The sequence below is a fragment of the Falco cherrug genome, chromosome 5 (assembly GCF_023634085.1).
Source record: "Falco cherrug isolate bFalChe1 chromosome 5, bFalChe1.pri, whole genome shotgun sequence".
Lineage (NCBI taxonomy): Eukaryota > Metazoa > Chordata > Aves > Falconiformes > Falconidae > Falco > Falco cherrug.
Window position 1 is genome coordinate 1,337,388 of NC_073701.1, and position 27,548 is coordinate 1,364,935.

The 27,548-nt window shown below is 50.1% G+C and overlaps 3 protein-coding genes across 4 annotated transcripts in view; 1 reads left to right on the forward strand and 2 right to left on the reverse strand.

Annotated features, from left to right (window-relative positions):
* The first annotated feature begins 14 nt into the window (after positions 1–14).
* Positions 15–13,109, forward strand: CSTA (cystatin A). The gene is made up of 4 exons (XM_005434334.4): positions 15–1,851; positions 5,699–5,799; positions 10,474–10,575; positions 12,875–13,109. Exons 2-4 carry the CDS (start codon positions 5,734–5,736, stop codon positions 13,001–13,003), a joined length of 297 nt encoding a protein of 98 aa, XP_005434391.1. The 5' UTR covers positions 15–1,851; positions 5,699–5,733; the 3' UTR covers positions 13,004–13,109.
* Positions 13,110–15,620: 2,511 nt separating this feature from the next.
* The window catches only part of LOC102058532 (cystatin-B-like), an 85,664-nt gene continuing 73,736 nt past the window's right edge, over positions 15,621–27,548 (reverse strand). The window contains exons 2-4 of one of the 2 annotated variants that reach the window (XM_055712225.1): positions 21,482–21,555; positions 17,110–17,211; positions 15,621–16,457 (exon numbers count right to left, since the gene is read on the reverse strand). In XM_055712225.1, the coding sequence (XP_055568200.1) occupies positions 16,329–16,457; positions 17,110–17,211; positions 21,482–21,547 (297 nt within the window). In that variant the 5' untranslated portion in view covers positions 21,548–21,555 and the 3' untranslated portion in view covers positions 15,621–16,328. Of the gene's footprint in view, positions 16,458–17,109; positions 17,212–21,481; positions 21,613–27,548 lie in introns of those variants that run through there. The other variant, XM_055712224.1, reaches the window with a different exon arrangement.
* Positions 23,769–27,548, reverse strand: part of CASR (calcium sensing receptor) — a 77,730-nt gene continuing 73,950 nt past the window's right edge. Inside the window, exon 7 of the mRNA XM_055712220.1 lies at positions 23,769–26,936. Coding sequence (XP_055568195.1) covers positions 25,486–26,936 — 1,451 coding nt within the window. The 3' untranslated portion in view covers positions 23,769–25,485. The remainder of the gene's footprint in view (positions 26,937–27,548) is intronic.

Here is a 27,548-nt window from a genome sequence, read left to right on the forward strand (position 1 = left end):
ACACGGTGTGTTTGTGCAAGTAGTCTACTAAAATCTGAACAGGAGTAAAAATTGCATAGGTTCAGCATTCCTGAAAGTAAGAAGCTGCCAGCGTTGTTCTGAACTGCGCAACACGAGCAGCACTGGCTCCGAGCTGGCCATGGAGAGGGTTCGCCGTTGCTCCTGCAGCACTGATGGGCAGCGCCTGGTGCACGCTGTCCTTCCGGCTGCATTGCCAGGGTCTGGATTTTTTCTTTAATAGGGCACATGTTGTTGACTAAAACCACTTTGGGTTGGAGATGATGACATGTCTCACTGGGGAATGAGTTAATGATCTGGTGACCCTATTTTGTCCCTCCTCCTGAACCTTTCAAATTAATTCTAGAGGTGAATTGCATTTGAATGGAGAAAATAGCAGTGCACAGCTGGCCTATTGATTCTGGCCATAGAGTTGTATTTAGAGAGCTTTAACGCAGTAACACAGCATTTAAAAGTGACTAAGTGCAAAGAAAGCAGAATTGCTGTCATTATACCTTCAATTTTTACTGACTCTAACTGGCTGATGGTCAAATGACAAGGTCCGCTTGGTTGCCAGCTGGTTTTATTACTTAGTGCTAAGTCTTTAAGAACCATTGAACTTGAACGGAGCCTTAAAACGACAGGCCCCATCTTGTAAACACTTTTGAATTCTGTAAGAGCACTGAAACGGCTTTACACTCCCACATCCCTAAAAGCTGTGCATGTGTGTGGGTGGGAATCGGTGGAGGAGTGCATCTGTGGTACTGAAAGCTGGCAGAAACCTGGGCAGAGGCATCTGGTTCATAGCTCTTTGTCCAGCAGAGACTCAGACTACTTGGTGGCCTTTATTTTTAGGAAGCAAAGTCATTTAGCCTCAATTTTCTTTGAGAACAAGGCAGACATAAAAATTTTAAGTCTTTAAGGATATAGATCGTGATGTTCAAACTTAATTTTTTCCCAAGGTATTGCAGCTATTCAAAGCAGAACTTTACTCCATTTGGAGTGTTTGTGCCTCTCTTATTCTTACTGTTTTTCTGCAACTTTGAAAGCAGAAAACATGTTTGTTCTTCAGCTGCTAAATCCTTATCATTTATCCTCCCAGTGGAAATCAAGTACTGTTTAGAACCGTGGGCTGAATTGCCAGTAACCTAATTTCCACTGGAGGTGGTCCACTAATGAGATGTTAACAGTTAGCTTTGATTTCAAAGTTGGTACTCTACTGCTGACTTCTAGTATAGGTGCCTAAAATATTTGTTCTTTCCAGGGCTTGGGTCTACCACTGCAGGGACAATTTCTCCTTTTAAGCCAGTTGTCTGATAGAAACTTCTGCCAGCGTGTATCGAGTTGGCATCAATACTCTTGAAATTTGCTTGTATTGTATTTCTGTAGATTGTAATGAGAATTAATTACTGTCCTCCTCTACCCGTCCAGATGTTTACTCAGCTGTTGTGGGAAAACTTCACTTAAGCAGATGCTGTGAAAAATGACCTGTGCAATGGATGTGATACATACGCAGATTAATTTTTTTTTTTCAGTAGCCCAGCTTAGCGTTTGTTATGAGAAAACTACTATGAGAAAACCCTAACATAGCACTATTTTTCATTTGAATATAAGGCCAAACAAGTAGATCTATACAAACCTGAATATGAAAAACTTCTGACACCATAAGAAGACTTCTGAGTCCCAAACATCGCTTCTCCAGGGGTTGGCAGCCTGTTCACAGAGGGCTGCGCTGAGGTGAAGTACACTGCTCAGTTTGCTCTGAGCACAGAGGGATCTCTCTTACAGTACGTGGCGAATCCCATGGATCAGAGGCTGTTTGAATCTTGCTTTTGACCTTAGTGGAAGATGAAGGTGAGTAACTGGAATTGCATGCCATGCTTTGGGGCACGGGGAAGGAGGAACCGGCTTGTCTATTTTTGGGGTGCTTCAGCTCTGCCTGTGAAGTGGGGTGTTTTGTGACGGTGTGCCAACGGCGTTGGTGCGAGCTGTGGGCCATGCTAAGCAAAGGCAGGTAAAGTCTCGGTGTCTAGTGCCCCCCGTCCATTCTAGGATCGTGCTTAGTCTGTGGTTGAATCCTGCTTCAACTTCACCATTAAGGTAGTTGCAAAATTAACGGGCTGCTTGATGTATGTGAATCAAATAACGGATGGCACTAATACCGGGATTTCATCCCTTTCCTGGTTCTAACTTATTTCTGCAAGTAGAGGCACTTGAACGAAAAGCACAACTGATGCCCCTGCCCGGAGTCTAGGTCTCCTGCAGGTGGCTTGTCTCTGCTGGTCCTTTCCCAGCGCCTGGAACTGGTGAGTGTAGGTGGGCAGGTCCTGCTTGCTTGGGAAGGCCTTCCAGCCACGCGCTCCCTGTTTCCGTCTGGGACACACAGAGGTGTGTTTTTTCTGGCACTCAGTGCTGTTGTCTCCTGCAGCCTGTAGGCATGAAGACTGATGAAATAGGCGATTACCGAAGTTTTTTAAGGATAGAATTTCATTGCCCTGAAGCAGGCAGAGGAGCAGAGGCTCTATACTGGTACCATAGGCTCAGCGTAGGCAGGGCTATGACACTTTGCTCAGGTTTGAAGTCAGGGTGGGTAGCAGGAGGGGAAACCTTTTTTTGCAGATGAGCAATGTTGAAAGTCAAGGCTGTTGTCGCTGTGATGATGACAAACAGATCTTCAGTGTGTAGATGGAGGGCTCCTTTCCTTTAGCAGCTCCTGAAGTGGTGCAGACCATGTGTCATTTCAGCCAGTCACAATTGCATGTCTTGTCGCTTCTTGTCACTGTGAAACCAGACGACTGACCTGCTGACTTAGCCTTCTCAATCATTTCTACAGAGCTTCGTTTCTGGTTTAAATAACCTGGGGCTTAGTGGTTTTGTTTGGGTTTTTTGGTTTTGTTTTTTTGCTTGTATGCTTTGTTTTGTTACTGTACTGGTGGTTTTGTTGACTGTGGCTTCTGCTTATAATTGCTTATACGGGACCAGAGAGTACTGGCCTGCAAGCTCTGAAGATTTGTTTCTTTGTTATTGGAATGGAACACAGTGCCAGATGTTACTCAGCTTTAACACCACAGAGATCACTAGTGCTGAGCTCGCAGCAGAGCGCCGCCGGGTTACCAGCAGGACAGCTGGGTGAGGAGAAGCTGCCATCCGTGTGGATGGTGAGCGCAGGCTGCGTGGTGGCTAATGCCAAGCACATCTCAGATGCCAAAGTGGAGACAACTCACTGGCTTGTCAGTGTTGTGCAAGAGATGGAGTAGGGCCGGCTGTGCTTTTCAAGGCGGTGTTCCAAATGCCGTTCCGTTACATCCAAAGCCCAATGGAGAAGGGTGTGGGTGGGGATAGGCCGTTGCTGCTGGTTGTCCGTGATGCTGGTCTGTGAAACGTCAGGGTTCAGTGACTCCATGCACCGCGTGTGCAGGATGAGTGCTGCATCCCAAGGTGAGACAGTCACTGGGCTTTGGGACAGCCGTAGCGTGCTCATGGAAAGAAAACAGACTGATCTGGCTGCATATACTTTAGCATCAGCTTGCTAACAATTAGTGTCAGTTTTCCTCCGTTCTGCACAGCTTTGTGCATTCTGGAAATAAAAAGAGTTCTTATGCTTCGAATGAACAGCTAGCAAACCCAGAAATACGCACTCCAACGTATGATTTTTGTACAACTTTTAACACCTCTAGTTTCACACTGAGAGTTTTCCTGAGATTATAAATTACCCCTCCTAGTCTTTGTGCTTGGTGTATTTCTTACTAATGGGAATTGAGAGTTCTCCAGGAGGGTAGTGCTGCCCTGGGGATCTTAATGTGTCCCAGGGGAGTTTGGGAGATCTGCATCCTGGTGAGTGCAGAGGTTTATAAAGTGTCCTGGTTTAGCACTGGTGCTGCGCGGTTGTTGGGTGCACTCCATGGCTGCTGGCCCCAGTAAGGTGAGCTGGCTCTTCCAGTTAGCCAGCTCACCTGTCCTGCTGTGTGAGTAAGATGAGCGGTAGCAACGTGGTGGAAGATGATCAGCGTTTGAGTGAATCAGTAGGGTCTTGAGCAAAAGAAGGAGTTTGAGCTCATCAGTTTGAACCGTCATTAGGTCCGTAAACTGGGCTGTGAAGTGATTGGAGTGGTAAATTTGGAGAATGTGGCAGAATTCTAGTTTTAACACCTCCCACTCCCTCCATTCCCAAGAGCTGGGAACATTTTTCTCTCTGTTCAGAAAGATGTTGTCTCAGGACACGTGGTTTTCCCCAGATCCCTTTCATCCACCCCCATAACACTGCTGCTCATGTTTGAGGAGTTCTGCAACACCTTTATCATTAACATGCTCTTATCTTGATCTATATTGAGTTTAGGGCCCCTACAGCTCAGTTTCTCAATCTTGGGTCCTTTGTACCAAGAACAGGCCTTGAAGTTAGATACGAAGGACTTGTTTGCTGTCTGTTGCATCTCTTGTCATTTGTGAGGAGGGTCAGCAGGACACCAATAAGTCTGCCACGCAGCCACCATTGCTGTGGCCAGGAACACGCTTGTTTCTAGCAAATTCCCTAATGCTGATTCCAGCAGAAATGTCCATTGCCTGTGTGCATTTCACCCACCCCCGTGTGTCCGCCCCAAAGGACTGAAAATTGTCTGGTCTGCTGCTGCTTCTCTGGTCCTAGCGCTGGAACACCGCTTCTCCCGTTTGCTGGAGATGGGGGGCAGGAGTAGCAAAGGGGAGAAAGTTCTTCTGTAGCCTTGGTGTTAGTCCTCCCCTGCCAGGCAGGGCTGCCGGGCGGGTGCTGGCCTCTCCTCAGCTGGTGGCATGTGTTTTGAGCTTTGGACATTCATGTATGGTCATGAGGATGACTATGTCATGTGTCTGTGACCATAACCGCAGAATAAATACTTCTGAGTGTGTATTTTGCATGTTACATATTTCAGCAGAGTGTAAAATAGAAGCACCTTGCCATTAAACCAGCTATTGTGCGTGCACGTGTACTGTAGTGAGCGGGGCTGTACTGGGTCTCCAGGAGAGTGGCAGTGGTTTCCATCAGCATGTGAGCGGGAGCATGTGCCGTTGTGACGATTGCCTTGGTGCAACAACAGGTTTGATGGGGAAGAAGCAGAAATCACGTATTTGCAGTGCTTGCCTGAACCTTGGATTTATGTTTTTCACCTTCTGGTTCAGGTGTTTACCTTGGCACCTTTCTGGTCAGGCAGAGGGGATCAAGTCGCCGCAAGTGAAATGCGGTCTGGTCCTGTTCCCCGCTTGGGAGGGTGCTGAGGCGATACAATCTCGAGTTGAATGGGACCTGCACTGAGGAGATGACTGCACGCTTGCTGCTGATCTCAGATGGTGTTGGGAAATGCTGGGTGTGACTTTGATCCATTTCCTGAGTGCACTGCCGAGTCATCTGCACAGGGGTGGAAAAGCAAGAGGTTCTGGTTGCAGCCCAAACCAACTGTCTTAAGATGTGGGTGGCTGGGGGCTGTTGTTTGTTTTTCTAATTGATGTGGAGACTATATACATTTAAGATTTTTAAAGTGCTTTTTATGTTTAGTATTAATAGTATCGGTGCTTTACATTGCTTTTTCCCGCTGTGTTCCCCATGTGCTGCCTTTTCCAGTTCAGTGATGGTAGGCTCCATATGTTACAGGTCATATGATTCCATGACATGTGTGTGTATATATACGAGGTGCCTGGTGACTCGGCTCACACTGTGCTGTTCCCTCCTCAGGACCACCCATCACTTCAGAGACGTTACCTGCCACTATGATGCCCGGGGGCTTATCTGAGGCCAAGCCTGCTACTCCAGAAGTCCAGCATATTGTCAACCAGGTGAGTCGTGACCTGGCTGAAGCCTCTGTGCAACGGCTGGCTCCTGAGGCCGTGCAAAGGCTGGGAGGCCAGCTGGATGCCGAACCAGTGTTTAAGTGGAAGAAGCTAGTGCTGGGAACGGGAATCCCCTTGGCTGCCAGTATTTTCTCAGCACCGCGCAGGCAGTGTGCTGGCAGGACCGCGGCAACCCCCTTCCCTTGTCTCCTCCTTGTCCCTAGCCAGGCGTAGTGCTGCCTGCCCTTGGTAACGTTCATGTGTGGTGCAAAGGCCACCGCGCTCATGGCAGCGCCGAGGGCGCTTGTTTGAAATTAAAGGTGGGAGGACGATGGCACCTGGTAGGATTAATTTCTCACTGAAGGACATGGATAGACAAGCCATGTGGAAACATGCACCAAGGAAAGATAGATGGGGGGCAGGGCTGTGGACGAATGGCTTGTTCTCTGCTGGCATCTATCTAGAGTCCCTGCTGGGATGCAGGGTGAGCCGGTGGGGCACGCTGCGCTCAGCACAAGGCGTGCGGGGGTGGGGGGCTGTGGCGCTGGCTACAGGCAGTGGTCCTGTCCTGGAAGCAGCTGTGTGGGCGCCCTGTACATCCTCTAATGCTCTGCAGTGCAGCAGCTCTTCAAAGATTATAAAGCGCATCCTGAGGCACGGGAGGGGGGCAGCATGGTGTGGGAAGGCTTCTTTTGTGTCTTCCAGTCCCCTTCACCCCCCCAGGTCCCCTTCACCCCCCACCCCCCCCCCCAGTCCTGAAAGATAAGCTCTTCCCCCTTTGACAACTGCACAGAGTGTAATTTCTGCCTGCCTTGAGGAAACGGAACCAGGCGGTGGTGGGGCTGAACGCGTTGGCCAACGCTGCTGCAGGGCTCCTGGCTCCCTCCTTTGCTGTGCGCAGAGGACGGGGTCCGGGGCGGCAGCGTTCCACACCTCCTGCGATCCTGCAGGCACAGACCAGGCAGTGATGGAACGAGGCGAAGGTGAGCGGGGCTGCGCGTGTCGAGGGGCAGAGCAGCCAGGAGGCGCCTGTAAATGGGCTGCGTGATGTCAGGGTCCAGAGCTCTGACCAGGTTCTTTCAGATATTCCACACGTGGAGGGTGTCGTGTTTAATATCCGATTTACTTATTTGAAGATATTTGATGTTACATGAGGCTTCTGATTTAGCAGTGTTACAGGTACCCTGGTAACACAGTACAGGTGTAAGTTACTCTTGGCACAGTGTAGCAATTGCAAGATGTCGTTCGGTGACACCACCACCGTGATCTCTGTTCCTGGTCTCTGATACACCGGCTGTCACGATGCTGGCATCCTCCGTCACCAGGAAGGAGGGTGTGGGCTGAAGCCAGTTCAAGACTGCTGTTCCCTTCAAAATTCTTTTGTTCATTGTTTAGTTTTTATACTCCGTGTTGGGCAGAGCCACAACCTGCAGGCCTGGCTAACTCAGGGAGGCGTTCACATTCTTTTAATGAACTTGGGGAGTTACGCCACCAGTTGATCCACTCGACTGATATAGCTGTTTATCTAAAGCAAACACCCTGCAGTCCCCTTTGTGTTGAGATCAAGTCAGCTTCTTCGCACAGGCTGTGTTAGTCACACCCGGCGTTCATTTCTGAGTGCCCTGGGCATGTCGCCCTTGCCCAGCTGCTCCCAGCCTGCTCCCATGTGGGGCTGCGCTGGTCACAGCTGGTGCTGCCAGGGTTGGGCCTGCGTTCGGGGCGGGGTTGGGGTATGTGGTAACAGGTTAGTCAAAAGGGAAACGCAGAACAGACAGAGAAGGGTCATCTGGAATTGTTCAGGGACGTGAATTACTCTGGGGCAGCATCACTGTCCTCCTGTGCTGGCCCAAGCAGCTGAAGGAGCAGCGCTTGCAGAGATCAGGTTTCCCTTGCAGCGATGGAGGGAAGACCCTCGGTGGGACCTGGGGGACCTTCATGGATTTGCAGTTGTTTCCTCACGTGTAAGATGGGGAGGGCAATGTCTGGTGGGAGCTGGGGGCTGCAAAATGTGGCTAACGAGTCTGTGAAATTCCTTAAGGCCCTCTGAACACGGCAAGGCCAGCCAAGTGCCGAGCGATGTTTTTAGTGCTGGACTGGGCTGGGGGTGATCGGAAGCTCCTGCCCTGTCGCAGTGTGTAGGAGAGATGAAACCACAGAGCTCAACGTCAGCGAGCAAGTGTGTGCTTGAAAAAGTGAACGCTGGCGTCAGGCTGTGTTAATGCTGACAAAGCACAGGGCAGAGATGGAATCTGAAATGTGATGTACAGATTTTGTTTGATTCCAGAAGAGGACTGATCTTAATTTTGGTGTTCTTGCATTCTCAGTAACTTCAGGAAAATGAAAACAAATTATTTTTTGCTCTTTATTTTCTTTATTTGAAATTTTTGCCTTGTGCTGAGAGCAGGAGAGAGAACTCTTCCTGCTTCTTTCCCCCTGCCGAGGCTTTGGTATTGTTCCGTAAGGAAAATACTGTCACGGAGATACACCTTCTGCTGGGGCAGTGCTGCTGGGGCTCCAGCCAGGCAGCAGCGTCACCGGTTCCTGATGCAGTTCCGTGGGATTTCACGCTGTGCTAAGCAGAGAAGCAATTCCTGTGTGTTGGGTGAAGTTGTGACAAACATCTGCTGACCTTGGGATGCCCATGGTCTATCTGCTCTTGACATTACATAATTATTTACTTAACACCTGTGTCTCGTCATCCTTAGTGAGCTGGGGAATGTGATTTATTCAGTCTCCTTGTTTTACAGCTGCTGCCTAAAACTGAGGAACGTTTTGGGTTTAAGGAGCTGTTAGATAAGAGTTTAGGAATGTTGTATTTTTCCGACTGAGGATTAAGGAGCTCTCTGCCTGTGATTTCACTGGGGGCTCTGCCTATAAATAACGAATGGGGGACACAGCGGTCAGAAGTTGGGAGCTGAGATCGTAGAACTGGAGAGAGCTGGCTCTGTTTTGTTTTGTCCTGAGAGGGGGATAATACGTACTGAAAGTTGCTACTTAGGGGCGTCCCGGGAGCCCCCCAACCCAGCCAGCGGGAAGAGGGTTGGGAGCTGAAGCTTCCCTGGTTTGCTGGAGTTAGCAGCTCCTGACCTGGAAGTACCGCTGTCAGCTCCCGGGGATAGAAACCCTGTGGACGGTGCTTGGAAGAAGAGCAGAGTAAGAGACTGAAGACCCTGAACATGGTGGTAATTTCTGACTGGGAAGGAAATAGTTGATGTGTATGTTCCCAGGGTGCTTTCTGGGACCTGCCTGCTGGGAAGGAATGCTGCAGGAGTGGCAGCCAGCTGTAGGTGGATGCGCTGAGAAAGGTAATTAATTCCGTGCATTTCCGCAAAACAGGCGGGTGGTGAGAAGCGCTGAGGTGCTGAGCCCGTCCCGGGGGCTGCGAATGGCACCGCATCCTCTGCCGGGCTGCGGGAACGCGTCAGGCCATCGGCGTGGGCAGTGTGTGCGGGGGAGAGGCCACTGGCGCCTGCCGATCGGTTGGGCTTTCTAGATGACAGAAATAAGTTTTCAGGTTACATTTGCGGCAGTTGCCTTTCTGTAGGGAACTTGTGTCATCATATGCCACCGACTGTAGTAAAACAATCCCTGGTACGTGAGGTGTGATGCCTCGGACCCGGCCAGACCCGCGCCGCTCTGGGGCTGCTCCCTTGCTGTCCCCCTGCCCTCGCAGCCTGGCGGGTACAGGGACTGCGCCGCTGTAACTGGTGCCGAACTTAAAACTTGCCCTACGCTTTGTGGTTTTCAGGAAAAATCATTACGCTTTTTATTATAAAATATATATGTGAAAAATGTGTAGATGTCTGTATTGGGCATATTTTGTGATTCACAAGGCTTAAACTGGGTACGGTGCATAAACAGCCCAGCCCGAGCGGTGAGGGTGAATGCTGTCAGCGCAGAGCACTGTTGCTTCTGGAGCTACATCCCCTCCAGTGGCCGGGCGGTGAGGCAGGGAGGATGTTCGAGCAGGTCTGGCGTTGATTTCTGGCTCACAGCCTAAAGGTCGTACTTGCACTTTGGGAGATGGAAGTACGTAGTTTAGCCCTGGACCATTGTTAACTGCCGGAGCTGTTTGTAGTTACACGGTTCTAGATGTTTAAGAACGTATTGACTTTGAATTGCAGCTTTAGCTGCAGGGCTTCCACCAGCACTGGAATACCTTTCAGGAACTACTTGATCGGGTGGTCGTCTCGGTAACTTAAAAATAACCGGTTTATTGCAAGACCTTAGAAACACTAAACAAGTCGAGTGCAGCTCTGAAGCTGTGAAGCACACAGGGGTCTGCAGCCTTCGGGGCGGACTGGCATGGGCATGGGGGCTCCCGGCGAGGGGCTGTCTGCCCGCTGACGTGGGGTGTACCCTGCTGGGCTCGGTACCTGGCTGCTTTGGTAAAGAATTAAAAGGGCAGCAGGTAGCAGTTTCCCTGTACTGAGCAGGAAACAGTTTAGCTGCACAGCTTTTGGGAAATCAACTAGGAAGTCTGGTTCTAACAGGATGTAAAAGAAGGCTGGAGGCATTAGGAAAGAGGGCTGGAGGGCTGGGTGTAAACTGAATTACTTTGGGGGTTCTGGGTTTATTGCATGGAGGGTGTGTGTTTGAAAGGATGAAAATTGGAGTGGTACATGTGAAAGAAAAGCCTAAATATGAACCTGCCAACCATTTTTCCCTTTGTTTTTACAGGTGAAGCTGCAATTTGAAAGCAGGGTGAACAGAACATGTGGCATCTTTAAAGCCATAGTGTATAAGACTCAGGTGGTTGCTGGAATAAACTACTTCATTAAGGTTTGTATATATTACCGGAGTAACTTAAGCTTTGTAGTTAAACAATACAGGTGACTTGCATAGTGGCTTATAGCAAGACAGAGAAGCAAATGTAGTAGAAAACCATCTGATGTTACTAAGCATTAGGGACTGTCTCCAGATGCTTATAAAATTCCTGTTTGGTGCTCCTGTAGAACAGGAATATAAAAACCTTTCAAACATGTACTGTGCTTCTTCAGATGTGAGTGATAAGTTTCTCAGGATCATCTCACTCAAAGACTACAGATTGCCTTATCAGCTCATATTATTTAAATTAGTCATAACTCTGCTCTGCTGTTGCCTTTCAAGGCAAAGTAGCTTTCCTGTTGCACCAGTGTCCTCCAGCTGTGTTTATGATGATGAATTTGAAGTCAGCCTGAGGATCTGATGGAGTCGGAGTGAATGTTTTAATGTAATGCAAGTACTCTGCTGTCCAGTTTTGCTTGCGAGCATGTGTGTTCCTGTTTTGGTTCTGCGTCACGTGCTGCAGAGGTACAGCCTGCCTGCTCGTTCTTTATTTTCAAAACCCCCTTTCTGTTGTGGAGGAAGAATGGGTAATGCTTAATTTGGAGCCCTTTGATAGCACCATTCATCCTCTACCAGAAAACCTTACCCACGGGTCTGAGCTGCTTTCTGTGAAATAACGTGTAAGAAATTGCTGGGCAGTTTTTGCACCTGTAGGGCAGAAGGTGTTGCTCGGGGGCAGGCTCGCTTTCTGGACTACAGCAAACGCTGCGTGACTGCTGTATCTTAACCCTGTGTGCGTGCAGACGTGCCTGGTAGGGTATGTCCCTTGACAAGGGTTAGAATCTTTTTAGTAAATAAATTGGCAGGTAGGCTTTGGGGGTAGGAATGCTGCAGAGAGACATGACGAGCATTTGCTTCCCTTATATAGTTGGTCCCAGGAAGGACAGGCACTGCCAAACCTTTCCCAGGTCCTTCTTTAAAGTAACTCCCAACAGTTGTATCTGCTCTGTGGGCGCTGGGGGTACTGCCAGGCTGCCTGTTACACGGCTCGTCTGAGTCTTATGTGAAGGATGCTTATCCTTCCCTGGCTCCCGGGAGATGTGCTTTCACTTTGTGGACAAGTACTGAGTAACAAAGATAACAATTTACAGGCAGGCTGCAGTAAAGCCAGAAGTCATGCCCAGTTGCATTTCTTCCCTTAGTGCCATCTTACGGGCGACCTAGGCAATGTGAAGTACCCGCCTGCTCTCCATGCTAAGCCTCCTGGCCAAACTACTCAGAAATGAAGACTGACATGTTACTGAACTTGGAAGAAATCAGTTTATAGCACTGAAAATGGATGAGCTGTCTCTTCTTTCCCAGTCTTGCAAGTGACAGGAAACCGTTACTCAATTTACCACTAACTGGAATGAGCTCTGTCACAAGACTCATTCTTTTATATTTTTGCGTTGTCCACATCACTAATATTTTGCCAACAGACTTACAACTGAGATGTAATCCAGCCCAGTAAATAAACACATGCTGTGTTGCAGCCACCAGAAAGTATGGAACAACTATTAGAGCCTGAGGCATTGACCTTCCTGTTAATACCATATACCTCCCAAGTGGGAGTTTAGGACCTGTTGTGTGCTGCTCTGTACATACAAAATTATGCAAAAATTATGCAACTTTGTAGCAAGTGGTGGAAGGACTTTCTGGAGTGGAAGGTGAGTTTATTTTTAAAAGTACTTAATTCAGGTGCTCACGCTTACTTCCACAAGCACCAACGTGTGGCAGGTTATCTGTTCAGGCACTGACGTGGCCAGTAATTCTGCAGACACGGGATCCTGGCTTGCCGGTTGCCATCGCTTCGTAGCCCTGGGTGCCGGTTTTGGACAGGCCTTTCTGTACCTTCCGGGAGCTGACAGCCTCCACATCTTGCCCCGCTCCAGCATCATTAAGATTTACTCTGTCTCTTGTCTCCTACCCTGAGTGTCCCAAGCAGCTGTGAGCGGCCGTGCTGGGAGCTCGCGGACTGAAATAGGACACTGTCAAAGCCTGTCTCCTGTGGTGCCTTCTGGTGCTTCCACACCCAGGCAGTCCTACTCCTTTTTCATTCACATGAATGAATGGTTTTTATTACAGTTTTCTACAGGTGCAGACAGTCTCTGCCACCAGTTACTATCCAGGCTTGGGTTAAGAGCTGTTGAAGTAAAAAACGGAGATACAGCTAAAATTAAAACTGCTGAGCAAAGATACTTCTCGGAGTATGTAAACAGCATCCTTTTGTTTGAGCCTGCTTTCAACCTTACTTTCCCACTGTTCTGGTTCCTAGGTCCAAGTTTCTGACAACGAGTATGTCCACTTAAGGGTGTTCCAGAGCCTTCCTCACGAGAACAAAGGTCCCAGCCTTGTCAGTTTTCAGACTGGCAAAACCAGAGATGACCCTCTGACCTACTTCTGAGAGACAATGAGGAACAGTGCCTCGCTTCACTTCTGCAAGTAGCAGAGAGATTCTGCCTATGTCAGTAAATGCATGAAAATAAACTAGTTTTGAAGGCTATTTGTTACCTGCTGCATGTCACGTCTAGGTCTCCTGCCTAGCTAAAGCTATCATCACCAGCGTCCTCTCAGAGTGTAGCACTTGAAGGTAACACTCAGCTTTTCGAACTATGAAAACACTTCAGGGTGGGGAGTTACCTGCACCTAAAAAGGCCCTGCGTCTGCAAAACCCACTTTATCCAAGGGAAAACGAGTGCCAAAATAAGCCAGACTTGCACTCTCCCTTTATTCCGTATTGGAGGGGTGTGTGTGGGGACTCTGGGCTGATATGAGGCTAAAAAGGAACACACACCCCCAACAATCATGACGTGACGTAGACAGAACATGCTCCTTCTACGCAATGCCAGTTACACACTCGTACAGAGCACACCTGTGACAAAGAGCCCAGTAACATGCACGTGGGTGCACCCTGCCCTCTGCTCCCAGAGCTGCTCATCATTTCTTCAGTCTGTGGCCAAGGACATGCAGCAGTGTCATCCAGAAGTGGGCTGTTTCCCCCCACTGCAGAGGGCAGCAACCCCTGTCCAATTCCCAAATTAATTACACAAAGCAAACACCAAAACTTCCAAGCTTGGCTACAACAGTTTCTGAGCAGGTAAAAATAGTACTAGTTACACAAGCACACAAATAAAAATGCCACAGCTGGGCTGTAGTGGGAAGTGTCTGCTGATCACAAGTGACCAGTGCCTCTGCTCAAAGCAAGGGTAACTAAACCAGGTGGCTGAGGACCACGGGCAGGCAAAATTTTGGTGCTCTCCATCAGTGGAGCCTCCACAGGCAACCTGGTCACCTGTTTGACCATTGTGACCATTGTCAAAGGGGAAAAAAAAAAAAAGGGGGGGGGGGGGCGTGTTATCTGTCCCATCCCCCCCCTCCCCATGTTTACATGGAATTTACTTACATCAATTACTTATCTTGCCTCTTGCCCTTGTGCTGCACTGAGCACTCCGAGAAGAGCCTGGCTCTTTACTGCCTCCCCTTCACCTTGTCCCAGAAGGCTGAACAAGCCCAGCTTTCTCACCTCTTTTTCAGTACAGAAGTGAAGCCAGATGCTCCACTCGCTCAGTTGTCTTGGTGGCCCTTTGCTGGACTTGCTGTGGTACTGTCTGCCTTGTACTGGGAAGCCCAGAAAGGGGGGACCAGCCCTCCAGGGGTGTCCTCACCAGTGCTGAGCAGCAGGGCAGGAACAGCCTTTCCAGCCGCTGGCAACACTCTTCCCAACGCAGCCCATGGCCACCACTGGCCACCTTTGCCTCAAGGTGTCCAACAGGACGACTCCCGTGTCCTTCCTGCAGAGCTGCTTTCCAGCCACCCAGGCCCCTGCCTGTACCAGTTACTCCTTCGGTGCAGGACTGTGCATCTCCCTTCCTGGCTGACAGCTGTGAGATGTCTGCTGGCTTCCCCAGCCCCTGACCTCCCCTGGAACAGCAGCACAGCCATCCAGTGCATCAGCCACTCCTCTGTTTCGCATCACCTGCGAACCCGCTGAGGGTGTGCTCAGTCCCATCACCCAGGTCCTTAGTGAAGCTGTTGCACACCGCTGGTCCCAGCAGTGACCCCTGGGGTACCACTAGGGCCTGCCTCTGACCAGACTACGTGCTGCTAGACTCCCCGAGCACAGCAGTTAGCTACCGTGCAGCCCGCGGACCTAGCACATGCTTAATCAATCAGCTTGTCTCCGAGGACGTTACAGAAGACAGTATCAGACGCCTTACTAAACTCAAGGTAAGAAATATCCACAGCCCTTCTCCCCTGCCAAGACATTTATCTCATCATAGCAGGCTATCAGGTTGGTTAAGCATGACTTCCCCTTTTTAAATCCACGCTGACCACTTCCAATCATTTTTTTTGTCCTTTATGTGTGGCTATAGCTTCCAGCATTACTGGCTCCATCACCTTTCCAGGGACTGAGGTGATGCTGACGAGCCTGTAGCACTCCTTCTTGCCCTTCTTGAACACAGGAATGACATTTTCTTTCTTCCAGTCCTCAGGAACCTCCCCTGATGCCTGTGACCTTTCTAAGGGTAGAGATGGCAATGACACTGGTTAGCTCCCAAAGCATCCATGGATGCACCCCCTCAACTGCCATGGCACTAAGTCCAGTTTGTTTAAGCGCTCCCCTAACCTGATCCAGCTCCGCCAAGAGAAGTCTTCCTTTCTCCAGACCTTCCTGCTCACCTGAAGGACCTCGAATGTCCTGCCAGTAAAGGCTGAGCCAAAGGCAGCATTGAGCGCCTCGGCCTTCTCTGTGCCCTTTGTCAGCAGGTCCTCTGCTCCACTCGGCACCGAAGGGCCACGCTTTTCATACTGTTCCTTTTGCTGCTGATACACCTGTAGACGACTTTCTTGATATCTTTCATGTCTCTCACCAGCTTAAAGAATTTCTAATTAAAACACAGAATAAACATAAGGTTATGTACCATATGAAGAACACTTATGGAAAAGAACTCTGAGCAAGATAGTAACCAATATTGAAAACCAGTAAAGAGAACAGTGATACACCAGTCGAAGAGGCCATCTCAAGTCAAGAGAAATATTTATTTGTTATAAATGCAGAAATGCATGTCCAGCTTAAGTTCCTTTCCATGACTTTTCCTTAGGACTGAGAAAGTAAGCAAGCTGGTGGTGGTGTTTGGTTTTGGTTTTTTTTTAAATTCATACAGCCTCTACTGGACATGATATCCTACTGCTGCAAGAGGACAGACACGACTACCAAGGGAATGTTTGTTTCAAAAGATTATAATCCTCTTTCTCTTGCTTTCAGAACTGCTTCAGCTCAAGTCTCTCTTTAGGTCTTTGCCAATAAAATGCACAGTACAATTTAAATCTACAGATCTAGTCACAGTTGCAAAACAGCACAGCAAAGATTCAGGTTTTCCTCTTGCTCCTTGCTGTAAATGCAGAAGTGCCAGCGTCACTACCCTTTCAGTTTCCAGACCAAGGAAGCCCACAAACAGGACTCAGCCAAGCATTCCAGTTAAGTTGCACCGAAGTCAGCAGAGCTGCTTGGGTTTGCATTAGTGCAGGTGAAAGGAGAGCTGCGCAACTCAAATTTAGATGCTGCACAGGAAGGGAAAGCCATAGAAGAAATTGATTTTTTTTTTTTAAACTTAATGCTGGAAAAAAAGACACTTGCTTTTCTCCTTTCTTGGCACAGGACTCAATATTTTGCTGCCTATAGAAAATGCACATAAGAAACCGTTAGGAAAACGCACAAGATAAGCTTGCTAAAAATAAGCCAGATCATCGTGCCTGGTCTTGCTGCTCTGGTAACTGTGGAGACTCAGCGGCTTATTCTCATGAGGCAGGCTTCTGAACACCCGCAGGTGCATGAACTCATCGTTGCCAACATGGACCTGCAAAGCATGAAAACCAATTTGAGGATGGAGAAGCAGAGAGGCTGTAAGAAAAAGCAGCACATCAGAAGGCACGGTCTTGTTTTAAACCAGACTGGGAGTCATGACTTTGTGGAAATACCACCTAATCCTTCTACGCTTGTTAATCCTCCCTGTGCCTGTGATTGGGAACGTACAGGCAGGGAATCCGACAGGAGCGGCAGAGGAGTGAGTAATGTATTATGTATGTGCAAAATGCTTTGATCTTACCTGGCACAACATGCACTTAAATGCTTCGATCGCAGTTGCTTGTTTTTGTGTGTGGTATCACTACAGGCAGAGTCAGAGCAGGTTCGATACTGTATCCTCTCACATCTGGACTTCACTTCATGCAGTGTTAGTGCTCCAAACCACAAATGTCTAATTATCTCCCAAACCAAGTTTCACAAAATAACCGAAAAGTAAAAATCATTATGCGAATAAGAGAAGGACTCTTATCTCCCATTTAATACAAGCAGGGAGATTGGCTGGGAGGTGGGAGAGTGGATTTTTATTTTGTTTTAATGTACAGATTTTTTTCCTATTAAGGCTAAATCATAAGCATTCCTGTCTAGAAAAAACCCCACCATTCCAAATATTATACATGTTAATTAAAAAAAGTAGTGTCCTCTACCTTGATGAAGTAGTTTGTTCCGGCAACCACCTGAGTTTTAAACTCCACTGCAGTGAAGACATCAAAGGTTTTCCCTTCTTTTTCTTCTAGCTGAGGTTTCACCTTAAGGAAACAATAGGTTAGTTAAGACTGATGCAAGATTCAAGTATTTAGGACTTAAGGCCTACACTGTCAGCGCGCCTCAGCACCCCGCAGGTCACTGCTGCTGAATTCCCAGAGTTCCTGCTTTTCCAAGTTATTAAGAGATCAAAAATGAACAATGGTAAGTTTTGTGTTAAAGCAGGACCAGAAACCTAGACAGGCAGCAAAGCCAAGACTGCCGTGTGGTTGTCACCACAGACTGACACCAAGTCCCAAGCCTCCAAGAAGAGGCTATTCTAGAAAATTTATTTGGACAGGCAATTTCCTTCGTGGATGTCTCAGCTTCCCTTTCTGTCCTGTATATCTAACAGATGTAAAGTGGTTCAGTATCTACATGCACAAGGCTACAGATATTTTCAAGAGAAATTTTTTAATATACATCATTCTTGCAACAAGAAAAAGGGCTGTCTTCAGCATTAGCTCCCATTTCAAATTCAGAGTGAGTTATTACAGACCCAGCATCACAGAACAGACAGACATCCACAAATAAAGCTTTGAAAGCAAAACCACCCAAGCCTAAGGTTGCACAACATTCGTTTGACAGTCCTGGCAGTGCGTCTGCTGGAATCTACAGTGTTTTTAAACTGCAAATATTTTCCAAGAAATAACTAAACCATAAAGCCATAAATCATCCCACTTTCCAAGAGTGTAAAACCAGCGGTGAAGAAGTCAGGATAACTTCTCCGTTACCCCATAGGGACGCATGAACTCATATGAGCTGCAGCTCTTCCCTCCCACACTTGGCTCTCTAGAACATCATGGCTACACAGTAAAATTCTTGGTCAGGAAAGCAGACGATCTCGGACTGTTGACAAGACAAGACAAATTAGTCTTGAAGTCCTTGCTGCAATTGCAGTTCTACCCTGGCCTCAGCTCCTGCACTGCATCATTGTGTAGCCCTCCCTCCACCCCCAGTGCAACAGTACCAGTAGCAAGTAGATTTTCTCTTTCCAGCTACGTTTTATACTTCCCCTTCTTCTAAATTCAAGGGGAATAAATATATTTGCTCTCCTGCCTGAATCCTACCTGCTTCCTTGAGGGAAAACAAGTGCCAGTTTGCCACTGCTCAGGACAGAAACAATTTCTGCAACAGGGAACTGTTCTCCCACCTCTCCAACACTGAGAAGGCAGAGGAACAAACTGGTGCCTTTCCAAGACAGCTGATCAGTGACCATCCTGTCCCTGGGAGCCGTGCCTGTACTGTACCTCTTCTCTCAGAGGTCACACCTCTGTGCTTCCTCCAGGCTATGAACAGTACATCAGAAGTAAGATAATGATGTTTGGATGCTTTTATACATACGGGTTTTGTCAGATGGAGATCAAAGCGCACCCAGCAACTTTGTATTCTAAGATGCAAGGGCACAGCCCCAGAAGGTGCAGTGACTCACTCGGTCCTCCCTCCTCCCCTTACCCCGAATCAGAGGATGGAGCAAGCGGTTTCAGTTTCCATCACTAGAGCTACTATTACAAATTTTAAGAAGCAGGGGAGGGGGCCAACATAAGTATCCCACTGATTCTGTCCTGTCCCATGCTCCTTCAGCAATCCTAGGTGCTGTGCAAGGTTGGTTTCTTGGGTCTCAAAATCGCCCCGGCTCAGCACATTTTACATTTCCACCAGCAAGCTGAACAGGGGGCTCCGTGACTGCAGACACCTCAGAGCTGCACGACACTGAGCTTGTCAGGGTGTTACCCTGTCAGTGACTCACCACAGCATGTGACAAATGAGCGTCCTGATTCAGCAGGGAGAGGGAGAGCCAGAGCACAATACCCTCTGACAGACCCGGTACCAGCCCACCCGCCAGCTCATCACCTGCCTAGACTGGGGGTTCTGGCAGACAGTGCGCCTCACACCAGCCAGCACTGGGCTCTGGTGGTAACAAAGGTAGCGGCATACTGGGCTGCAGCAGCAGGAGCCTAGCCAGAAGAGAGAGGCGTGCGATCGCTGCCCTTTACTTGGCACTTCAGTTGGAGAACATTTGGAATAGTGTGTCCAGTTTTGGGCCCCCAGTATGTCAAAAAACTGCAGCGAGCTCAGCAGAAGGCCACCATGAGGTTAAATAGCTGGAGCGCTGATGCCATGAGAAAAGGATGAAAATGAGCTTGCTCAGCCTGGGGAAAAGGTGACTTTGAGGAAAGCTTTACCGTACCTACAAGAAGTCAGGCTCTTCACTGAGGGACGATGGCAGAAGAATGAGACACAGTGGTCATAAATGAGATCGGAGGTTCAGATGGGACGTAAGGAAAAACTTTTCTCCTGACGCTCCTGCGGTACAGCAGATTGCCCAGAGCGTGGTGGTTTCCACCCTCAGAGGTTTGCAAGACCGGACTGGGCAAAGCCCCGAGCTGCCTGGTGCTGCTGACCCTGTGCTGGGGCAGGAGGTGCAGTCCCTTCCCACCCCCTCTGCGATTCAATCACAAGGCTGAAAATAATTACGCCCTGAAGTGTCTTTGCATGGTCTGGTCGCTTACTCCCAGAGCAGTTACTAAAAATCAATGGCTCAAAATCACCCTGACTAATCTCTGCCACAGCTGCCAGCGTAGAAGCTGAACAGGCCTGGGTGGAAATCCTTGCCACGGAGAGGCAGCTCCTGTGGGACTCCTAAGCCAAACATGGTTGGAAGAAAGCTGTCCTGCTCTGTCTCACGCCGTACCTGCTCTGGGCAAGTAGCGGTGTTTGCCTGGGCCATGAACCTGAACTGTGTTCGGCCATCACCAGGATTCTTACGAAACGATACAACGGAGGCCAGAACTGGAAAAGCAGGAACAGGAAATGTATTTATGGCAAACAGGCAGGCTCTAACAATCTACAGAAAGATTTGATTTTAAGCAAACAAAACCATTGGAGAAGTCCATCTTGATTTAACAAAACAAATGTCTCCTTCACAGTCTGTATCCATGCAAGGATATGACTGCATGGTTGAATTTCAGTCTGGGGTCTTCCCATGGGTATTTCATTAAATAAAGTCATTTAAACTGGCAGTCAAAACAAGATGGACAAACTTTGAAGTATTTATATGATTTAAATGAAAACGATTAATTCTGTTCACTTCTGAATCCAACTGGGTTTCATTTTTATACTCTTCATCTTATTTTTAGATTACCAAAGCGCTGCAGTCTGCTACAGAATAGAAAGTCAGGATTTCAAACCTAGTTTTCAGTCCATGTGTGACCTTAATTGCATGTTTGCCTTACCTTTAACGTGACATGTAGGCCTTTTCAGGTCAAAACAGTAACTGTGGCTCTCAGCAACTCTCAGTAACACAGTCATTACTGCAACCTCAGGTCAGTGCTTAGGAGGTGCACATCTCTTTTTTTTAAAAAAAACCCACACCATGGAATCATCAGATTCTACAAGCTAAACGTTAGTTTCAGTGACTGCTGTGCCTCTGGGTGCTCGGTGCCTGTGCAGAGGCTGCTGCAGCCCGGGGAGCAAACCCAAACCACGCACAGAGCGAAGGGGCCGGCGCTCCCTTCACCCCCTGGCTGCCCTGCTGCGCCCCAGCTGGTGCGGCCAAACGGCGGAGGAACCCGGGTTCTCGTGACTGAAACGAGAGCATGTGTTTTGAAAGAAGTGCCGCTGGACACTCACAGCCTCAGAGCAGAAGCGTGCGCTCCGCTAACACGGACAGCAACAGAAGTTACGGTGGGCACTGCCAGGACTTGGAGCCGGCAGCGGCTTCTGCGCTGGGGAACCCCAGCAGGGCCAGCGCAGATGTTTTCTTGCTGATTCCGCCCACAAAAACCCCACAAGCCCATGACCACGAGGTTCAGACTTTGCAAAAACCATTTGAGCCCTTTCCTCCAGCCGAGGGAGAGGGACCTTATCGAGCTGGGGGGCTCGGTGGCTCTCCAGGTTCCTGCAGGAGCGGGAAGCCCGCTACCCCCCCACTGCCGAAATCCTCTCCAAATCCCTGGAAAACGCCCCCTTAAAACGCTGAGCCTGCGCTGCCCGGCCCCGCACGGGCAGAGGGCCCGGGCAGGGCCGCTGGCTCCTCACAGCCGCCCGCCTCTTCCCGCCTTCACCTGAGGGGAGGCGCGGCGGCCCCGCAGCGCCACGGCCCAACGGGCCCGGCCGGGCCGCCCCGACCCTGCCCCTGCGCGGGGGACGGGGCCCGGGGCCCAGCGGCGCGCCCCAGCCGGCGGCCTGCAGAGGCCCGCCCCGAGGCGCCGGGAGAAGCCCCGCCGCCCGCCAGGCCCTGCCCGCGGGCTCGCCCCGGCGCGGCTCCCTCACCTCATCCGCCATCTGCTGCGTCTCCTGAGTGGCGGGCCGGGCCGCGGAGGCGCCCCCGCACAGCATGGCGGCCGCTGCTCCCCGCCGCTCCCGGCCTTCCCGGGGCGGGGCGGGGCGGGGCGGGGCGGGGCGGGGCGGGGCGGGGCGGGGCGGGGCGGGGCCGGGCCGGGCGGGGCGGGGCGGGGCGGGCCGGGCCGGGCCGGGCCGGGCCGGGCGGGCTGCGGCAGGGCCCGTGGGACCGGCTCCCTCCGGGCTCGGCGGGAGGCTTCCCGTGCCCGATTATCAATAACAATAAAAGGTAAAAGCGAGTACAAGCCGCCTGCGGGGTGCTGCCTGCGGCACCGCTGTGACGGGCGCGGCTGAGGCCAGGCCTGTCCCGGGCGGCAGCTTTTGTCTTGTCCCGTGTCACGGTTTCCAGCAGCGTCACCCGCGCCGCGCGTTGGCCCCGGCAGCGGAGGCCTCCAGCTCCGGGGCCCCTGCCCGCTGCGCTCACCCGTCCCTGTGCCAGCTGGTTCTGCTGCCCGCGGCCCGCGGGCCTTACCCAGACGCCCATAACCCCTGGCGGGACTTAGCCTGAACGTGCAGGTCTTTAGCTAAACCTCCCCCCAGTCTGAACATCCAGGTTCCCTGGAGAAACCCCACCAAGCCCACCTGCCCCCCGGCAGCCCCCGGTAACCAGCCCTCCGCGTAGGAGCAGCAGGTGCCGCGCCCCGGGGCCGGGCAGGGCGCGCAGCAGGGCGCGGAACGGGGGTCTCCGCCCTGGCAGCCTCCCCGCCCCGCCGGGGCTGCGGGCTGCGAGCTCTGCCGGGCTCGCGATGGAGCGGGGGTAAGGATCAGGCTCTGCGCTCGGCTCCCCGCCATCAGCCAAGTCTGACGAAATCCCACCGCAGAGCTGATGCACTTTGTTACTGCTTTGCAGCCAGGCGGTTCGGGAAACACCACACTGGCACACGCTTCCAGTAGGTTTTTGAGCCGTGGGGGGTGGGATGGGGCAGCTGTTCTTGTGGGCAACTTGTGGTGGGACATGCCAGTGGAGGTTCTCAGGCTTGAGCTTTCAAGAGAAGGATGTGACCCAGCTTGTCTTCATCAGTATTGCCTCGTGTGACACAGACATGCCTTGGGACAGGTGTCTGAGCAAACCGCTCCTCCCAGACGTGGCAGGATGGGAACACAAACTCTCCTCCATGCACAGGACAAAGGGTTTGGTTGCCAGTCACCTTCACGAAGGGGGTCTTTTAAACAGACCTGCCCTTGCACCTAGCGCGTGTGTAACTGCAATGGGTACAGCAGCGGCTCTCACCCAGCTGTGGAGCCAGAGGCTTAGAGCTCCAGGTACTGTGCAGTGAGGGTGGCTGGGGGCTCCCCAGCGAACTGAGCACGGCTGATCTGCTGCTATTATTAAATTATGGCAGCTGTTGGAGCCTCATTGTGTGCCATGGTACAAATTCCTTTTAAGCAGATGTAAAGAACAAAAAAACACCTTAAGAATGAAAACCACCCAAGTGTCAACATCATATACTGTGTGCATAGCCAGTGAACATTGTTCTCCAGACAAGGCAGCTGATGGTGATTTTCTCTGTCTTACGTTGTGTTTGTGCAGAGTCACCCGTTTGTGTCTTGTGTCATTTTCATTTCATTCATTAAGCTCTTCCACGCTTTCAATGCTGTCAGCTTCACTTCAGGGGCTACTGTACTGGGTTTGGCCCATAGGAACGATTCGGTAGCACTAAAACTATTTGGCTACTGAAATTTTTGGAAGTGTGGGGCCGTAAAAAAGTACTTTTTTTTTAGCCCTTTCTGCCATCTAGTGCCCATCTCTGTTCATGCATTTAGACAAGACTCCGGTCTCGATTCCATACCCTAAAACAAGCCTAGAGGCCCCCCAGTCAGCAGCCTGGGGAAGGAACCCGGGTTTTGAGAAGCAATGAGCAACTCTCACTGGCCCCAGGGGTAGAAGGTGGTTTCCAGAATTGTGGCCACAAGGATTTGTGCTTTCAGACTTTTTTTCTTTTAACCAGCTGTGCCATAGCTTTCATCAAATACTGTAATTTGCAGGCTTTACAGTTGGATTTGTTCTTACATTGTATAATTAAAATTTGAGCCCACTCTGAGGCTGTAACAGATCAACAAAAGGGTTAAAATTACTCGTCTGAATAGTGTGCTTTTTGGGGTTCTGGACTTCCATTTCTCTCTTAAGCCAAAACTCTTCCTTTACAGCAACAAGTGGAGGTGGCAAAACAAAGTTTTTATGCAGTAATGTCGCCTGTAAGTTTTATTTGCCTGCCCTGGCAAAAGAACAACCAAGCAAAAACAGTAACAAAATAATTGTGGTATTTTCCCCAACGCATTCACACAGTCCTTTCATCTGCTCACACTAGGCTGCAGGCCCATCTACCTTCCCACAGACCACCTTCATGTTTGATGAGGGAGGGTACTGACATCTTCACGTCAGATGGTTGTTCTTGCACACGGGATCTGGGAAGAGGGAAATCAATTCTGCAGCACAACCCTAACCCGTCCTGCCAGGCTGTCGAGGGGTGCTTTTTCTCGCATCAGGCTGCAACAAATATCTCTTCTAATGACTCTCTTACTTCAACTTTTTGGGCATGGATGGAGCAGAACCAGGCATGCCTGGCAAAACCAGAAGCACTTATGTCTGCTTTTGGGGGAGTGGGACGAGCATCAAGAGTAATAAAGCTCTGCTGTGCTCTTTTCTGAAGTCCTTACTGCTTTTCTTTAAGTACAGTCCACCCTTCTTGTGCCAGGTGCCCCTTCTTCAAGATGGGCCAGGAGGGAAATAACCTACTAGGTGGCCTGTAAGAGCCCAAACGTATTCAATGTGTGCATTTGCCTTTGTGTGTGCCTCAGAGCCCAGGCCTGTATGTCTTCTTCATCCGGTCACCTACCAGCACACACACTTCACATATTTACCCGCTCCTGCAATCGTATTACCACATCTGGGGCTATTTCTCCATCCCTAACTGCTCCATTTCACCTTGTTTCATTTGCTTTGTGTCCGGCCCACCAGTATCGTCAGGACTAGCGCAATGCTCCGTGTAGGTGTCAGGCAGATTAATGTGGCAAAGCACAACACTGACTATGGTGTGACAGGGTTAGCCATGTATGCCATGTGGAATATTACAGCAGCAACACTTTGTTAAGCATACAACTACTAGCGACATAATCAATCACGGATACATCTCATTGTGCTCTCGCAACGTTCTCCGGGGGAGGGGGATTTACAAGCTGTTCTCCCCCTCCACCAAAGCAGGCAGGCTGGAGGTAAAGCTACCTCAGCTGGAGGAAACCAGTAGGAACCTAGTAGCTTGGTCTAGTGCAATGGAGTCTGTGAAAAGTATTGTCCAATATTTCCCGCTGGCCAGAAAGGAGAGGACTGGGACATTACTAAATATAAATAGCAGGGCGCTCCGTCGCATTAAATACTTTACATGTTCACACCCTTGGCTGTACACAGCATGCAGATGTTGGGGGCTTTTTTATTTTCCCCGTGACCATGCTTTCCCAAGTGAAACCGTGTACCTTGCTTTTGTAGAGCTGAGAGTCCTGACGCACATGGTTACAGATCACATATACTGGATAAAGAGGGAATATTATACATACTGGGAAAGAGGAATATTATACATAAATGTAAAAGCAGAGTATAGCGGAATTGCCTAGTGCCTCCCATAGTCAGCTGAGTTGCAGTCTGGCAGGAAAAGCTTACGGAGGCAAGGCAGCATGCAGACTTCTGCCTAAGCCCCACCAGAGACGATCTTCACTTGCCCTTCTGAGATGTCCTGGTTGCAGTAAAGCAAACGCAAATTCAGTCCAAGGCTCCCCAGACACAGTCCTTCCTCTGGAGCACGTGTGTTACCCTGCCAGTGCTAAGTTAGGTGTGGTGGGGCTGTGTCACAGGAGTGTGTCTTTGTTGTCTTTCCCATTCAGATGCAAGAGGTGAGCAAGTTCCTCTTGGGGGCTGGTGTGCTTCTCACAATCTTCTTTTGTTAGGAATGTACTGTGTTCTCTGTGACGGAGCCACCTCCAGCGCCTATAAAATTTCGGGAGTTAGCCGATGGCAGGGAAGGCTCCACCTCAGGGCTTGGTACCTCTTCTTTGGTGTCACCCACCACCGACTCCTGCGAGCTGGTCTCTGGGCTTGAAGCTGCCTGGAAGCTGGGCTCGGTGCTGAGGGGCTCGCTGTTCTGCAGGGGAAGCAGGGCCCGGTGTCGCATCAGGCTGTCGTCACTGTTCTGGGCCTCCAGGGAGTTCCTGTGCTTGGTGTTCCTGTTGGCCATGGCATTCTTCTGCGGCTCCTCGAAGCTCAGCGACAGGGTGACCGTGCCGCTCCCGAAGCTGACCTTTTGCTTGCACCCACGCTGCTGCTGGCGCTGCCGCTCAGCGGAAGCGGGCAGAGGAAAAGGGTCCTCGTGGTTGCTCTTACTGCTGATGGAGGAGGAAGGGGTGGAGCCGGTGGAACCCCCCAGGCTGTTGGAGCGCTTGCGCGACACATTGCTCCGTCTCAGTGTGGCCCTGGCAGCCACCTTGAAAGCATGGGCAGCTGTGCTGCAGCGGACCTCCTCGATTGTGTTGCGGGAGGGCTTGAAGAGGATGATGTAGACTTTGTTGAAGAAGATGCAGGCCAGAAGCCCAAAGCTGGCAGCCAGTATTGCAATCACCTCCACGGCAGAGACAAACTTGCCATATGTGCTGGCGTAAGCAGGGATGAAGGAGATCCACACAATGAAGAATATCAGCATGCTGAAGGTGATGAACTTGGCCTCGTTAAAATTCTCAGGCAGCTTTCGAGACTTGAAGGCGAAGAAGAAGCAGATGGCTGCCAGGAGGCAGGTGTAGCCAATGAGGAAGCCAAGGGCCATCAGGGAGCCTTCATGGCAGGTGATGAAGATAATCTCATCCTCCAGTTCATGGTTTCGGTAACTAGATGGCGGGGCTGTGTAGAGCCAAATCACACAGATGACAATCTGCACGAATGTGCACAAGAAGACCAGGAGGAACTGAAGGTTGAGGCCCCACCACTTTCGGTGGAGGCTCGTGGGGATCTTTGCTTCAAAGACGAGCAGGACACGATTGGTTTTCACCAGGATGCAGGAGATGCAGAGGACAAAGCTGATTCCAAAAGCTGGCTGACGCAGACGGCAAGTCCAGTTCTGGGGCTCGCCAATGAAGAACAACGAGCTGGAGAAGCAGCAAAGCAAGGAGAAGAGGAGGAGGTAGGACAGCTCCCGGTTTGTGGCCTTGACGATGGGTGTATTACGAAATTTGGTGAAGACTCCCAGGACAAAAGAAGTCAGGAAAATTCCCAGCACAGCAAAGAGAGTCAGAGCGATCCCAAAGGGCTCGGTCCAGGACAGAAACTCTATCTGCTTGGGGATGCAGGATGTGTGGTTCTCATTGGACCAGTAATCCTCAGGGCACTTGTCACAGGCACTTGCATCTGAAAAAGGAGTAACAGGGAGAGAGGGAAGGTTTGTCAGAATGAGAGGCTGAAATGTGGGATGACGCTACACACTGGCCTTCATCTTAAACACAGAGGGTGTTCCCTTTAGGTGTCTGCAGTTTCTCAGAATCCTACGTTGGTGTCTCAGAGTGTTTTACACTGAAACAACCAGCCTCCCACAGGCTATAGAGCAAAACACAAAGCATGCTAAGTTCCAGCTTAAAAACATTCCTGTCCCTGCACTCGTGTTTTTGGAATCCATTTCTTGGTAAAACTTTGCAAACTTTGATTGTTGTCAGCTGTTACACAGGCTCTGTTCCTCTCTCTTTCTTGTGTCTTCATTTTTGTCATCTATTTCTGTCTGTCTTCATACCTCTCCCACTTTTAGCATTATTTGAAACATCCTGCCTGTCTCTATTACAGAGAAAATTAAAACCATGCTTGCCTCCTTAAGTGCTTTGAAAGCCTATTTCATATTCCACGGAGGCGAGCCTTAGATGTGTTTAAATTGCTCTTCCCTGAAGGCAGGCAATGCCCTCGACTCCCAGCACACTCTTGTTTCATGTTGGAACATCAGGAGAAGATATGCCTTAATGATTTCACTCTCCT

Bases quoted from the DNA above. Each gene is read 5' to 3' on its own strand.
- CSTA (XM_005434334.4), top strand. From the start codon at position 5,734: ATGATGCCCGGGGGCTTATCTGAGGCCAAGCCTGCTACTCCAGAAGTC. The intron at 5,800-10,473 runs GTGAGTCGTGAC...TTGTTTTTACAG, and splicing joins TCCAGCATATTGTCAACCAG to GTGAAGCTGCAATTTGAAAG. The intron at 10,576-12,874 runs GTTTGTATATAT...TCTGGTTCCTAG, and splicing joins GAATAAACTACTTCATTAAG to GTCCAAGTTTCTGACAACGA.